Source organism: Phyllostomus discolor, chromosome 2, assembly GCF_004126475.2.
Source record: "Phyllostomus discolor isolate MPI-MPIP mPhyDis1 chromosome 2, mPhyDis1.pri.v3, whole genome shotgun sequence".
Lineage (NCBI taxonomy): Eukaryota > Metazoa > Chordata > Mammalia > Chiroptera > Phyllostomidae > Phyllostomus > Phyllostomus discolor.
The window spans coordinates 166070152-166084011 of NC_040904.2; the positions used below are offsets into that span (position 1 = coordinate 166070152).

At 36.1% G+C, this 13860-nt stretch overlaps 1 protein-coding gene across 6 annotated transcripts in view; it reads right to left on the bottom strand.

Moving 5' to 3' along the window:
* Positions 1 to 13860, bottom strand: part of LARP4 (La ribonucleoprotein 4) — a 78774-nt gene that overhangs the window by 52656 nt on the left and 12258 nt on the right. For 5 of the 6 annotated variants that reach the window (XM_036019039.1, XM_028533141.2, XM_036019040.1 and 2 more), the window contains exons 2-4: positions 3236 to 3383; positions 2139 to 2291; positions 32 to 107 (exon numbers count right to left, since the gene is read on the bottom strand). In XM_036019039.1, the coding sequence (XP_035874932.1) occupies positions 32 to 107; positions 2139 to 2291; positions 3236 to 3383 (377 nt within the window). The remainder of the gene's footprint in view (positions 1 to 31; positions 108 to 2138; positions 2292 to 3235; positions 3384 to 13860) is intronic. The other variant, XM_036019038.1, reaches the window with a different exon arrangement.

The following is a 13860-nucleotide window of genomic DNA, read 5'->3' on the forward strand; positions in this document are numbered from 1 at the left end:
AAAAAAAAAATCCACAAAAAAAGTAATGTACCGTGAGAAACAGAATTCTAATTGTTTCTTCAGACATTCTTTTAGATCTTCTGTAGAAATTGCTGAATTGCTTTCTCCTGATGGTTAAAAATAAGAGGGAAAAAGTTAATACCAAATTCCCACAGGTGGTAAACTTTACATATTGTTATACTCAGAGTAAGGCACAAAATACACACAAATTAAACTGATCAAATTGAACTGTTTTTCTTTTAGAATTCAGATAGCTCAATGTCCAACTAATTTCTTTCCACCTATCTAGTCTTCATTTAGACAGATTTCACATCAGCTTAAAAAATTTTATCAAGTAATTAATCAAGCACTATTAATACCAAACTCACTTGGCTACCATATTGCAAAATACTACCCTAAATACTTTAAATTAAAGAACAAGCCCTGGCTGGTGTGACTCAGTGGATTGACAACTAAAAGGTTACAGGTTCGATTCCCCATCAGGGCACATTTCTGTGTTGCCAGCCAGATCCCTGGTTGGGGGCATGTGAGACAAATGTGCACAACGTCTCTCTCGCACATTAATGTTTCTCTCCCTCTCTTTCTTAAAATAAATAAATAAAATCTTAACAAAAAATAAAGAAAGAATAGTAGTATTAATCTTAATTTCAAAATAGTAACTAGTTAAACAAAGTGGGATATATAATATATACACACACATCTGTAGTACTAATAGTAAATCTGATATTAGTCACACTCCTTAGATTTCTATCTCTTAATACTCTTTTATTTCCTTAATTTTAGAGTACCATTGTCTTCCTAGGAATATTTAAAGAACTCAAATGTCCAAAGGACCAGATCAACTCTATAAGAGTCTTCCATGCTCCCTAGTATTTAAACCCAGAACATGAGACTTTTTTTCAGGACTCAAGCTTGAAAAACCATCACTATTTTACACAAAACATTACAAACTCAAAGGATTTACTTTGTCCTCTTCTTAAAAAGCATTAATGATTAATTTCCTTTAAATACACAGACAATACGATGTATATAAAGATAAATTCTGTGCATAATTTTACTACTACCTTGTCTTACTATTCAAGATTCAAAGTGACCTTTTACATTAACTACATTAAAATATAAGCATTCAATCTTTATGTATATACAATCTTTCTAATATTAAAAATTCATCTACCCTCCTGCTACCTAAATGAGTAATAACTTCATTTAACCTTTTAATATCATTATGACACATTTATTAAAATGCCAACTGGCTGCCACATCCTTTAAATCCACTCTATGTTCAAAGTAGCCAGTAGTTAGGTATATTATGACCACAAGTAGAAAGTAGAATCTACCACCTTAAATTATTATATGGAAATACCACCCTATTCCACTTCAGAAATCAACCTACAAGCCAAGAGACCTTAGAAATCCAGTCCAAGTATATATAATAAGGAAACTGAAGACACAGGAGGTTTATATAATTTGACAGAAGGCAGAGATAGAAATGCCTACCCTCCCATTACACGTATTTTCCAAAAAGACCCTTCAGAAATTAGAAAAATGAAGTTAGGTCATGAGGGTCTACAGTCCATTTTTATGGCCCTTTAAATTTCCTCCATCTGAAATCCAATCAACTACTAATCCATGACAATTAAATGAATGTGAAAAACACGTTTCACAACTTAATTATAGTAAACCATCTTTTCAATACACCCTTTTCCTTAAAATTAATCCCACAACTTCACAGTTATGAATGCACTTCACACTGAAAAAAATGATGGGAAAATTGGCAGAACTTGCACTAATCCCAATTAATAGACTAGGCTAAGGCTTAAGCCTCATAAAAGATTGTAATTTAGGTCTCCTTCAACTATTTTGACTATGTTTTTCCTTTTAGCTTTAATTCAACACTTAAACAGGAAATTTAAAGTAACTATATTTTTAAATCACAATTTTCTTTTTTGGCCATTTTAAAACAGTATTTATGACAATCACCTAGTAATGTTTCATTTACATAAACTCCTAATAAGAAAGTAAACTAATCAATGCTATAGGTTAATTAAAACAATGATAAAGAGACTTGGGGTATGTGTGAGAGGGTGGGGGTGGGTAGCATAATGCACTCTCATTGACCAATAAAACCTAAAGCTTACCAGAATCGTCATATATTTGGTAACTCAGATCTTCTGGCCCTAAAATCATTCCATCAGTTGACTCTTCAACGCCTGTAGAATTTCTTGTGGCTTCACATGATGAATACATTACTTCATATTCCTTACACATATCATCTGAAAGCTCTGTATTACCTGTATGAAAGAAAACATATGGGAAATAAACAGAAATTCTTTAAATCTTATCTTTAGGAACTCTGGGTCCTATGTCTTCTATAACAGTATTTCAAGGAATTCTACCAGTTGGGAAAATGTCCATATGGTTTTAAGTAAGAGTTCTCTTCCCAAGGGAGTTACATTGTGACAATTATGGATAAGCAAAAATGATTAACAGTAGCTTAAACTTATACAGCAATATGTATCAGACAACTTAATGTACTTTATTCACTTAATTCTGCCAAGCATTATTATCATTATCATTGTTACTATTTTATTATTATTGTTTAATCTATAGATCAAGGACACAAGTATGAAAAAATTAAGTCACCTGCCCAAGGTCAAATAAGTGGGTAAACAGCATTGCCGATGATGGTAGATCAAAACTAATTTATAAATATCATGCCCTGGATAGTGTGGCCCAATGATTGCAGTGCTGCCCCATAACGTAAGGGTTGCAGGTTTGATTCCTGTTCGGGGCACATGCCTAGGTTGTAGGATCATCCCCTGTCCGGGCATGAGTGCATGCAACCCCCAGTTTGGACATTATGATTCCTGGTCTGGGTGCGAATGAAAGCAACCAACAGATGCTTCTCTTGCATCAATGTTTCTCTCTCCCTTCCTCTCTCTAAAAGAGCAAATGAAAATGTCTTTGGGTAAGGATTAAAAAAACAAAACGAAACAAAAAAACAAATTTATAAATACATTATGAATGGGTTAAAGGCTAGACCAAAGATACAGTTATTATTTAAAATCAGTGACCATTCATACTAGATATAAGAATTGTATACAAATTACATGTTAAACATCTATAAACATATATAATCAAATAGTCAAAGGATGCACCCCAAAGTTCTATAAGGTAATCTGGCTATATGTTTAACCAATATATTATCTGTTTTGATGAAATATTTAGGACTTACCCTCAGGATGAGACCCTGATGTGGCTGCTGTTTCATGCCAAGAGTTTTCAGTTCCATGAGTTACTGGCGTGGCATCAGTATTTCCAGGAGGAATTTCTTGCCACACTTTGGCATTAGGATTTAAACCAGTTCCTTTAGATGTTACCTGCTAAATAATCAAAGGACCTAATTATAAATTTTAAAAGCCAGTTGCATTAAAAATACAAATTTAGGTAAAAGACTTTTTCCATTACTTAAATGTGAAGAAAACCCGCAATAGGTGAAGTTAAGGTGATGTTAAAAGTTAAATGTAAATCCCTGTCATAAGAAATTAGCTTTGAAGAAACATATGTAAATCACAGCAGATGGATGATAATACAAAACTGCAAAAGAACACTAAAAATACTAGGTAAATAAAATTCTAAAAAGAATACACATGTACACAAATACAAAAATAAAATACCATCTTACACTTATTAAATTAGCAAATAACTTAAAAATAATTCTCATTGGCATAAAATTTGCCAACTCATTCTTTACTGGAGATTGTATAAAATAGTGCAACTCATTCCCAAATATTAACATTATTTATTAACAGCCAAGAAATGGAACTAACCCAAAGTCAAAGAAAAAGGAAATTATGACACACTCACTGGTAAAGTGGGACACAGCCATTCAAAATTATAAAGATACATTACCATATTTTATAAAATCTAAAGGGGTACTATTACATCACAAAGAAAAAATTTCCATTTACTAAACTATGACACATCAAATATTTTAGAGTGTTTCCCAATTTTCGGAGAAGTTACAGTGTACAACAGATGTGCATCTTAGGGTTGATGAAATATGAAACACACCAAAATGGAAAATGCTTTCACACAATGGAGTGGGGGAAAAAAAACTATAACCACAATAAATAAAAACAAATGTATTAATACTCTGGGCTAGGCACTGAACTAAATGCATTAAAGGCATCAACTCACCACTTCTTAAAACAATCCATATGCACTAGTATCTCTCTTTTACAGGTTATCCTACAAGAAATAACATATCTAACTAAAGACACACAGAGATTAAGTATGAAATCAGTATTAATCATAAAATGATTACAACTCATAGATCAGAATAATTGCACAAAGTATATAACATGTGGACGGGGGGGAAGGGACCATAATGTGCTACAAAAACCAGATCAAGGATTTCTTTCCTTCATAAAGCATTTCATTAACAAAGCATCCTATTAAAATGTTGCCTTAAGTTTTAGTCATAAAAAATGTGAAACTTGCTCTGGCTGGTGTGGCTCAGAGAATTGAGCATCAGCATGTGAACTGAAAGGTCACTGGTTCAATTCACTCTCGGGGCATGTGCCTGGGCTGTGGGCCAGGTCCCCAGTTGGGGGCCTGCAAGAGGCAACCAGTCGATGTTTCTCTCGCACATGGATGTTTCTCTCCCTCTCCAACTCCCTCCCTCCCCTCTCTCTGAAAATAAATAAAATCTTTTTAAAAAACAATGAAAAAATTAAAAAGCTTATTATATCTACTAGGAATTTCTCAGATCAGAGAACAAATGTGACAATGTCTAATATTAAAATCAAATATTATTTTGTGCCTATATATACTATTTTTGTTTTATAGTTATTAGTCATTATTTTATAGTCATTATTCATTAAATTTATGTAAGTGTTGACCATTTTCTATATTATTATTCTTTCTTCCATTTCAGATCTTCTGGAATCATTTTCCTTCTTCCCCTATGACACCACTGATTTTTTTTTTCCAGTAAATTCTGAAATGATGGTTTCTCTAAAAAAAACTTTTATTTTTACCCATTGCTATATACAGAATTCTTACTAGGCACATATTCCCTTCCAGTACATTGCCTTCTGGTGTGCATTATTGTTAATCAGAAAATCAGTCAGTCTAGCAGATTCCTAAAATCTCTTTTATCTCTGGTTGCTTAATCTCTGTCAATGGTGTTCAGTGGTTTTGCAATCATAAGTCTAAGTGTGAAATTCTTTTTTATTTTACTTGGGAATTCACTGAGCTCTTTGAAATCTAATGTATCTTCCATCAATTCCATAACATTCTCAGCCATTAGCTCCTCAAATATATCCTCTTCAGCAACTGCTCTATTACTTCCTTCTGAAACTCCAATAAAATATTTTATATCTTCTCATCCCATGTTCTACTTCTCTGTACCATTTCCCATTTTCCATTTCTTAGCCTCTTAATAAATCACATTCTGCATGGCAACAGTGATCCTGAGAAAGAAGAACAAAGTTGGAGGAATCATGCTACCTAATATGAGACTGTACTCTAAGGACATAGTAATCAAAACAGCATGGTACTAGAAAAAAAAAAAAAGAGATCAACAGAACAGAATATAGAACCCAGAAATAAATGCACATCTTTATAGTCAGCTAATATTTGACAGAGGAAGCAAGCACATACAATGGGCTAAAGATAGTTTACTCAATAAATGGTGCTGGGAAAACTGGACAGATACATGCAAAAAAAAAAAAAAAAAAAAAAGGAAGAAACTAGACCACTTATATCACATACAAGAAACAATTCAAAATGGATCAAAGGCTTAAACGTAGCCCTGGCTGGCGTAGCTCAGTGGATTGAGCGCGGGCTGTGAACCAAAGTGTCACAGGTTCAATTCCCAGTCAGGGCACATGCCTGGGTTGCAGCCCATGACCCCCAGCAACCGCACATTGATGTCTCTCTGTCTCTCTCTCTCTCTCTCTATCTCTATCTCTATATCTCCCTCCCTTCCCTCTCTGAAAATAAATAAATAAAATCTTTAAAAAAATATTTACTCCTTTTAAAAAAAAGACTTAAATGTTAGACCCCCAAAATATAAAAATCATATTAGAAAACATAGGCAGCAAAATCGTGGACACTGCTCATAGCAATATTTTTTGGATGCATGGAGATACATACAAATGCAAAAAATTACATCCCTAGGCAAGGGAAACAAAAGAAAAAATAAACAAATGGTCCTACATCAAACTAAGAAGTTTTTGTACAACAAAGGAAAACATCAACAAAATGAAAAGACAACCCATAGAATGTGAGAACATATTCACTGATATATCTGATAAAGGGTTAATATCCAAAATTTATAAAGAGCTCATAAAACTCAACACCAAAAACCCAAACAATGAAATAAAAAAATGGGCAAAAGACCTGAATAGATACTTCTCCAAAGAGGACATACAGATGGTCCAATAAACATATGAAAAAATGCTCAATATCGCTAATAACCAGAGAAATGTAAATTAAAACCACAATAAGGTATCACCCCATACTTGTCAGAATAGCTATCATCAATAAATCAACAAACATATGCTGGCAAGGATGTGGAGAAAGGGGAACCTCTTTGAACTGTTGGTAGGAATGTAAATTGGTGAAGCCACTGTGGAAAGCAGTGTGGAGATACCTCAAAAATTAAAAATGGACCTGCCTTTTGACCCAGCAATCCCACTTCTGGGAATATATCCGAAGGAACCCAAAACACTAATTTGAAAGAACATAAGCACCCCTATGAAAGCAGCCCATGTCCACTAATAGATGAGTGGACAAAAAAACTATGGGATATTTACACAATGGACTACTACTCAGTAATAAAAAGGACGAAACGTTTATCCTTTGTGACATTATGGATGGACCTAGAGAACATTATGCTAAGTGAAATAAGCCAGTCAGAGAAAGACAAATACTATATGATTTCACTCATATGTGGAATCTAATGAACAAACTGAACGAACAAGGAAAACAGACTCATAGATAGCAGGATGACAGCTAAGGGAGCGAGAGGGTAGGGAGTGGAGGGATTGAGCAAAAAGGAAAAGGGACTCATGGACAACAGTGTGGTGACTGAGTGGGTGGGAGGGGGTATGAGGGGACTAAATGGTTATGGAATAAAATACAATAAAAAACTTTTAAAAAAGAAATCACATTCTCTGCAATTTCTTAAGATCTGTCTTCCAGTTCATCAATTAGTCTCTTCAGCTGTTTCTGAGAGGTAGTCACCTTGTCCAGTCAGTTTCTAAGTTCATATATATATTTAGTCCTTATTTTTTAGAGAGGGGAAGGGAGGTGGGGGAATAGAGAGAAACACTGACAAGCGAGAGAAACATCAATTGGTTGCCTCTTGTATGCACTCTGACTGGGAATCAAACCTGCAACCTTTTGGTGTACAGGAGGATGCCCCAACCAACTGAGCCATACCAGCCAGGGCATTTTTGTTGTTGTTGTTTGCTTGTTTCTTAAAGATCCTTTTGGTTCTTTTCTCACATCTGATCAATGTTTTGTTTCTTGATCATTCCTTGAGTACCTTCCTTCTTTTAAGCATATTAAGCGTTCATCTTTTATAATCTATATTTGATAACAATATCCGCAATCTCTGAGGTTCTATTTTGTGATTTGTTGTTTCTGCTAAACCACTTTCATGATTCCTTACACATTTTGTAATTTTACAGTATAAGCCTATTTTTCTTGGTTGTTCATTTGTGGGAATTTTGAAGATGATGTTTTAAATGTGCTGTTCAGGAGAGAATTTGTTGTTGTTGTTGTTGTTTCCTAGATCAGTGATTTTCAACCTTTTTCATCTCATGGCACACATAAACTAATTACTAAAAATCTGTGACACACCGACTTCCGGCAAGATGTAGGAATAGGTGGACGCACCATACCTCCTCGTACAACCAAGATTAGAAAACCAATAATTTACAACAATAATTTACTATCAGAATAACACCCAGATCCAGCAGAGGATTTATCTGAATGGAAGTCAGGCAGCCAAGAAGTTGAAGTAGACGCATTCATCCGGACTGGTAGGAGAAGAGAAGCTGGGCGGGCGCGGGGCTGGCTCGGGTCGGCAGCACGTGGAGGTCGGGGGAAGGTTTGGCGTGAAATCGGCGCAAAAACCGTCGGGCGCATAAGAAGGCAGCGGTGATCCCTGAGTACACAAGCTGCGGCTGGCAGACCCAGAGGGGTAGCGATTGTGGACCAGGGCAGAACCCGCAGCCCAGAAGCCCAGACAAGGGTCTGAGTCCAGGGGAACGGAACTACCGCCATTGTTTTCTCCTGCCCCGCTCCCGCCCCTGCCCCCACATATAACGTCACAATCTAGCGACTGGGGCGCCCAGCTCCAGTGAGCACCTAAGGCTCCACCCCCCACCGTAACAAGAGCAACCAGACCAGAAAAAAAAAAGGAGAGACAGGGGAAAAAAAAAAAATGTTTTCAACAGAGCAGATCAGTCCCCTAGGACTCATCCTTTTGAGCGACCAAGAATTAGCCAATCTATCAGATGCACAGTTCAAAACACTGGTGATCAGAAAGCTCACGGAACTGGTTGATTTTGGATGGAATTTAGATGAAAGAATGCAGATTACCATAAAACAGATGCAGGAAGACACACGGAGGAGAGCCAATAGTGAAAGGAAGGAATATGAGTCTCAAAACAATACAGTGGACCAGAAGGAAGATAGAATCAACCAAGCAGGAAAGCATGATGAAATAAGAATTCAACAAATTGAGGAAAAGATTAAGAGCATCCAAGACACCTTTGAACGTTCCAATATCCGAATTATAGGGGTACCAGAATCAGAAGGGGAAAAGCAACAGATTGAGCACGTATTTGAACAAATAATAAAGGAGAACTTCCCCAATCTGGCAAAGGGAACAGTCTTTCAAGAAATCCAAGAAGCTCAGAGAGCCCCAAAGAAGATGGACCCAAGAAGAAACACACCAAGGCACATTATAATTACATTAGCCAAGGTAAAAACGAAGGAGAGAATCCTAGAAGCAGCAAGAGGTAAGGGGACAGTAACCTACAAAGGAGTTCCCATCAGACTGTCAGCTGATTTCTCCAAAGAGACCTTACAGGCAAGAAGGGGCTGGAAAGAAATATTCCAAGTCATGAAAGACAAGGACCTCCATCCCAGATTGCTCTATCCAGCAAAGCTCTCATTTAGAATGGAAGGGCAGATAAAGTGCTTCTCAGATAAGGTCAAGTTAAAGGAGTTCATCATCACCAAGCCCTTACTTTATGAAATGCTAAAGGGACTTATTTAAGAAAAGAAGATAAAGAAAAGACATATATAGTAAAAGGACAGCAAACTCACAAATATTAACAACCACACGTAAAGCAAAACCAAAAGAAACTAAGTAAACAATTAGAACAGGAATAGAACCACAGAAATGGAGGATACATGGAGGGTTAGCAGCAGGGGGGTGGGAGGAGGAGAGAGGGGGAAAAGGTATAGAGAATAAGTAGTATAGAATGTAGGTTGAAAATAGATAGGGGGAGGGCAAGAATAGTACGGGAAATGTAGAAACTAAAGAACTCATAAGTATGACACATGGACATGAACTAAAGGGGGAAATGTGGGTAGGAGGGGAGTACAGGGTGGAGGGGAGAGAAGGGGGGAAATGGGACAACTGTAATAGCATAATCAATAAAATATATTTTAAAAAAAAAATCTGTGACACACCAAAAAAAATATTTTTTTTGCAGATCTGACAAAAAATAGGTATAATTTTGATTCATTCACACCAGACAGCTATTGTATTGGCTGTTGTCATTTTTTTATTTGACAACCTAAGGGAAAAGAGGCCAGGACCCCTGACTAAATAGCCAGGCACCGCATGTTTAAAAAATTCTTGCAGCACACCAGTGTGCCATGGCACAATAGTGTACAAATCACTGTGGTAGATGACTGTGTATCAATCTGGTATTATTTGAAATGCTCAACATAGATTCTATGGAATAACAGATAGCATGAATTTTGCCCTACTTTGGCAACAAAAAGGATTTGTGGCTAAAATTATGAGGGAAGATCTCTCCCCCAACAATCCAGAACCAAGGCTGAAGTTCCCTTCTTTGGGAAAGCTTGTTTTTTCCCCTACTTTACCTTGTATTCTGCCTCTAAGCACTGCTCATTAAAACCAAAGCTCTAGGACACTAAGAATCGACAGAAGCATTAAGGGTAGCCCCTGAGTTTATTACCTGTTTATCTCTCTGCATTAGTATTCTCTAATTGTTTTTGGTTTGAAGAGTTCTTTTGCTGTATCAGCTTAAATTTCTCCTTTAAATTCTTTTAAAAGTACCGATATTGTCTTAGTAATGTTAAATTAAACTGTAATTCCAACAACTGAGAGGCAACTATAGCGAAACAGACCAAAATTAACTTTATTTTGCTACCAAGGAATTATGAAATTATTGGCCTGTTTCCCAATTTTTAAAAAAACATGCCTACCCTACCAAAATCCCTTATACTTTCTACACACCTAAGATACCTAACTTAACCTTAACAAAAACCTTATCAAAATCGGTGAATTTTTACGCATCTATTTTGATATTGAAGATGGAATAAACTATGCAACATTTTGGGCATATTATTTCAAGAAAGGTAAGAATGTAACTGAAACACAAAAGAAGACTTGTGCAGTGTGTAGAGAAGGTGCTAGCACTGATCGAACGTGTCAACAGTGATTTTCGAACTTTTCTGGTACTACTGACGTTTTGCTGTGGGGCTGTCTTATGCATTGGAAGATGTTTAGCAGTAACCTTGGTCCCTACCCACTAGAAGCCAATAAATAGGAGATAGCTGACATACTCAAAATAACCAAATCAATAAACTTACTGGTAAAATGAAAAATCTGTCTGATTTTACAGAATAAACCACACAGTCTTCTGGGCCAACCCAATAGTTCAACTATTAACACAAACCACCTGAGAGCAAACCTACAACTGTGTATTGAATAAAATAGCAGAGGCATGTGTGTAAAAAAGAAATCAGTGTTAAGCAACTATAATTACCTTTCTAACATGACAGACCAGAATCAATAACATTCTTCCTTAAACAAACAAACAAACAAAGTGGCTTGAGTTTAAAATGGAGTCTTAGGTCGCAATGCTTCTTGACTTTTGGTTTCAGGGCTTTAAGCCTTTTTATAACAACATAAAAACCAATTAATAAAGTACTAAACCTTACAGGGGAGCAACAGCATCTTTGAAGATGCACCATTTTAACAATCACAGCAATTCCTAACTTAGACATGTTAACTCACAATTACCAACTAGTTTTCTTTCTTTCTTTTTTTTTTAAAGAGATTTTATTTATTTATTTTTAGAGAGGGGAATGGAAAGAGAAAGAGAGAAACATCCACTGTGTGGTTGCCTCTTGAGTGCAACCCAAGCATGTGCCCCGACTGGGAATCCAACCAGCAACCCTTTGGTTCACAGTCCAGTGCTCAATCTACTGAGCCACACCAGGCAGGCCCAACTAGTTTCCTTACAGCACCATCAGGTGGCTCTGCCAAAAGAGGTATCAGGAGTTATTTTAAAACCTCTATGGCATAATTTTAGGGTTATCTTTATATTTGTTATTCTATAAACATGTAAACAATGTGTACCATACCAAAAGTATTCTTATCAAGAATTTTTAGCAGTCAGTCTTCAAATCCACTCTGGCTAAATTAAAGATAAAAGTAACTGATTAAAGGATAATAGTGTCACTGTCACTAGGTTGCTAGAAGGGCTGAAAAAAACAGATGCAAAGATGACATCACCCAAAATAACGTTGCAGAAGTCGTTTGATGTCCAGGAAATCACTATTCCAGTCACTACCAAGCACTAAATGCCAAAATTCAAATCCATTATAACCATTACTTCTGCCAGCATCAAAGCCAATTCTGCTTAGCAATTTTTAACCTTGCAACTATTAACTGCCCTTCAAGATGACCACCTCTACTCCACTCCTGCCCCCAAAATGAAAGTTGTGACTAAAACCCCTATTTCCTTATATTGTGTATTTTTAAATAGAAGTCATCTGTGGGTGTGTGTGACTAGTGGCTCTGAGGTAACATGCTTGCATCCACCTAGACATATGAGAATCAGGAATTTTGAGTTTTGACTAGTATGTACACTGTAGAGGTGTAACTCATACTATGAGCACTTCTGCAAATTTAGAAAGCTACTAAAACATTGGGAGCCCCCAAATATGACAAATATACAATATAAGAGATTGAAACTAATATTTAGCATATAAAATATACCATATACTGCCCTGGCTGGTGTGGCTCAGTGTACTGAGTGCTGGCCTGCGAACTGAGGGGTTGACGGTTTGACTCCCAGTCAGGGTACATACCTGGGTTGCGGGCCAGGTCCCCAATTGGGGACAGGAGAGAGGCAACCCATAAATATATCTCTCACACATTGATGTTACTCTCTCTCTCCCTCCCTTCCCCTCTCTCTAAAAATAAATAAATAAAATCTTTTTAAAAAAGTCAAATTGCAAAAGAGTAACAAATATAGTATCACTATAGAGATAAATTTATATTTATATAAAAACAGAAAAGGTCTAGAAGGGTACAAGACCAACCTATTAACAACAGAAACCAAGATATTGCCAAACGGAAAATGTACAAAAAGATAACAAGGAATAACTGATTACAAAGCATCGTTTTTACTATTAAACTACTTAATGTCATTTTGACAAGTATAAAAAGAAACAATCAGTTCACTGCTGTAATTCACATAACTTTCCTAAGAGCTGGCACTGCATATAAATAGTCTTAAAAATATACTTTTTTTTGTCTAGAAATTCTGTTTGTCAGAACTTCTACTCAGAAGAGATACTTAAAAATACATAAGTACAAGAATGCTCACCACACTAATTTTATAATACTGAAAAATTAGAAACATCCAACTGTTATCACCTGAATGTTGGCATACTCCCCAAATTCGTATGTTGAAATCCAAATGCTTAATGTGATGGTATTTAGGTGTGGCCTTGGGAGGTGATTAAATCATGGCACAGGAGTTCTCATGAACGGGATTGATGCTCTTCTGAAAGAGATCCCAGAGTTCCCTAGCCCCTTTGACCATGTAGGACGGCAAAAAACAAAACACACCATGTGTGAACCAGAAAGCCCTTACCAAACACCAAATCTGCTGGCACCATGATCCCAAATTTCCCATAAGCTACCCAAAGTGTGATATTGTTATAGCAGCCCAAATGGACTAAAATACCAACTACAGAGGATTTGTTCAATAACTGTAGTCCAGACATTTACAGAATGTCCCAGAACCTTAAAACCAGACTGGATATAAAACTGGTGAAATCTGAGTAAGTTCTGTGGACTGCACCAATGTCCATCTGCCGGTTTTTACATCATACTATAATTATGCTAGGTACCACTACTTGGGGGGAACTAGGCAAAAAGTACATAGGACTATCCTGTACATTTTGGGGGCAACTTGATTATTTATAATTATTTTTTAAAAAGTTTTTTAATATTGTAGAAGACATGGAAATGTTCACAGAAACTTGGGGTGGGGGGCAATAAAGCAAATTGCTATCCTATATGAAAAAGATTTAATTTTGAAATACAATTCACCAGCACAGAGAAGACTATAAAGACTAAAAATAAGTGTGATCTCTGAGCAGTGGTGTTTTTATTTTCATTTTTTGTGCTTTTCTGTATTTTCCTAAAATTATCATCTATTACTTTTACAATCAGAAAATATATAATGAAACACTTAAAATCCAAATAAAAGACATATAAACTGGTAAAATCTTTCTTGGCAAAGTGACATAGACTATTATCTTCAAATAAGCTTATAGATT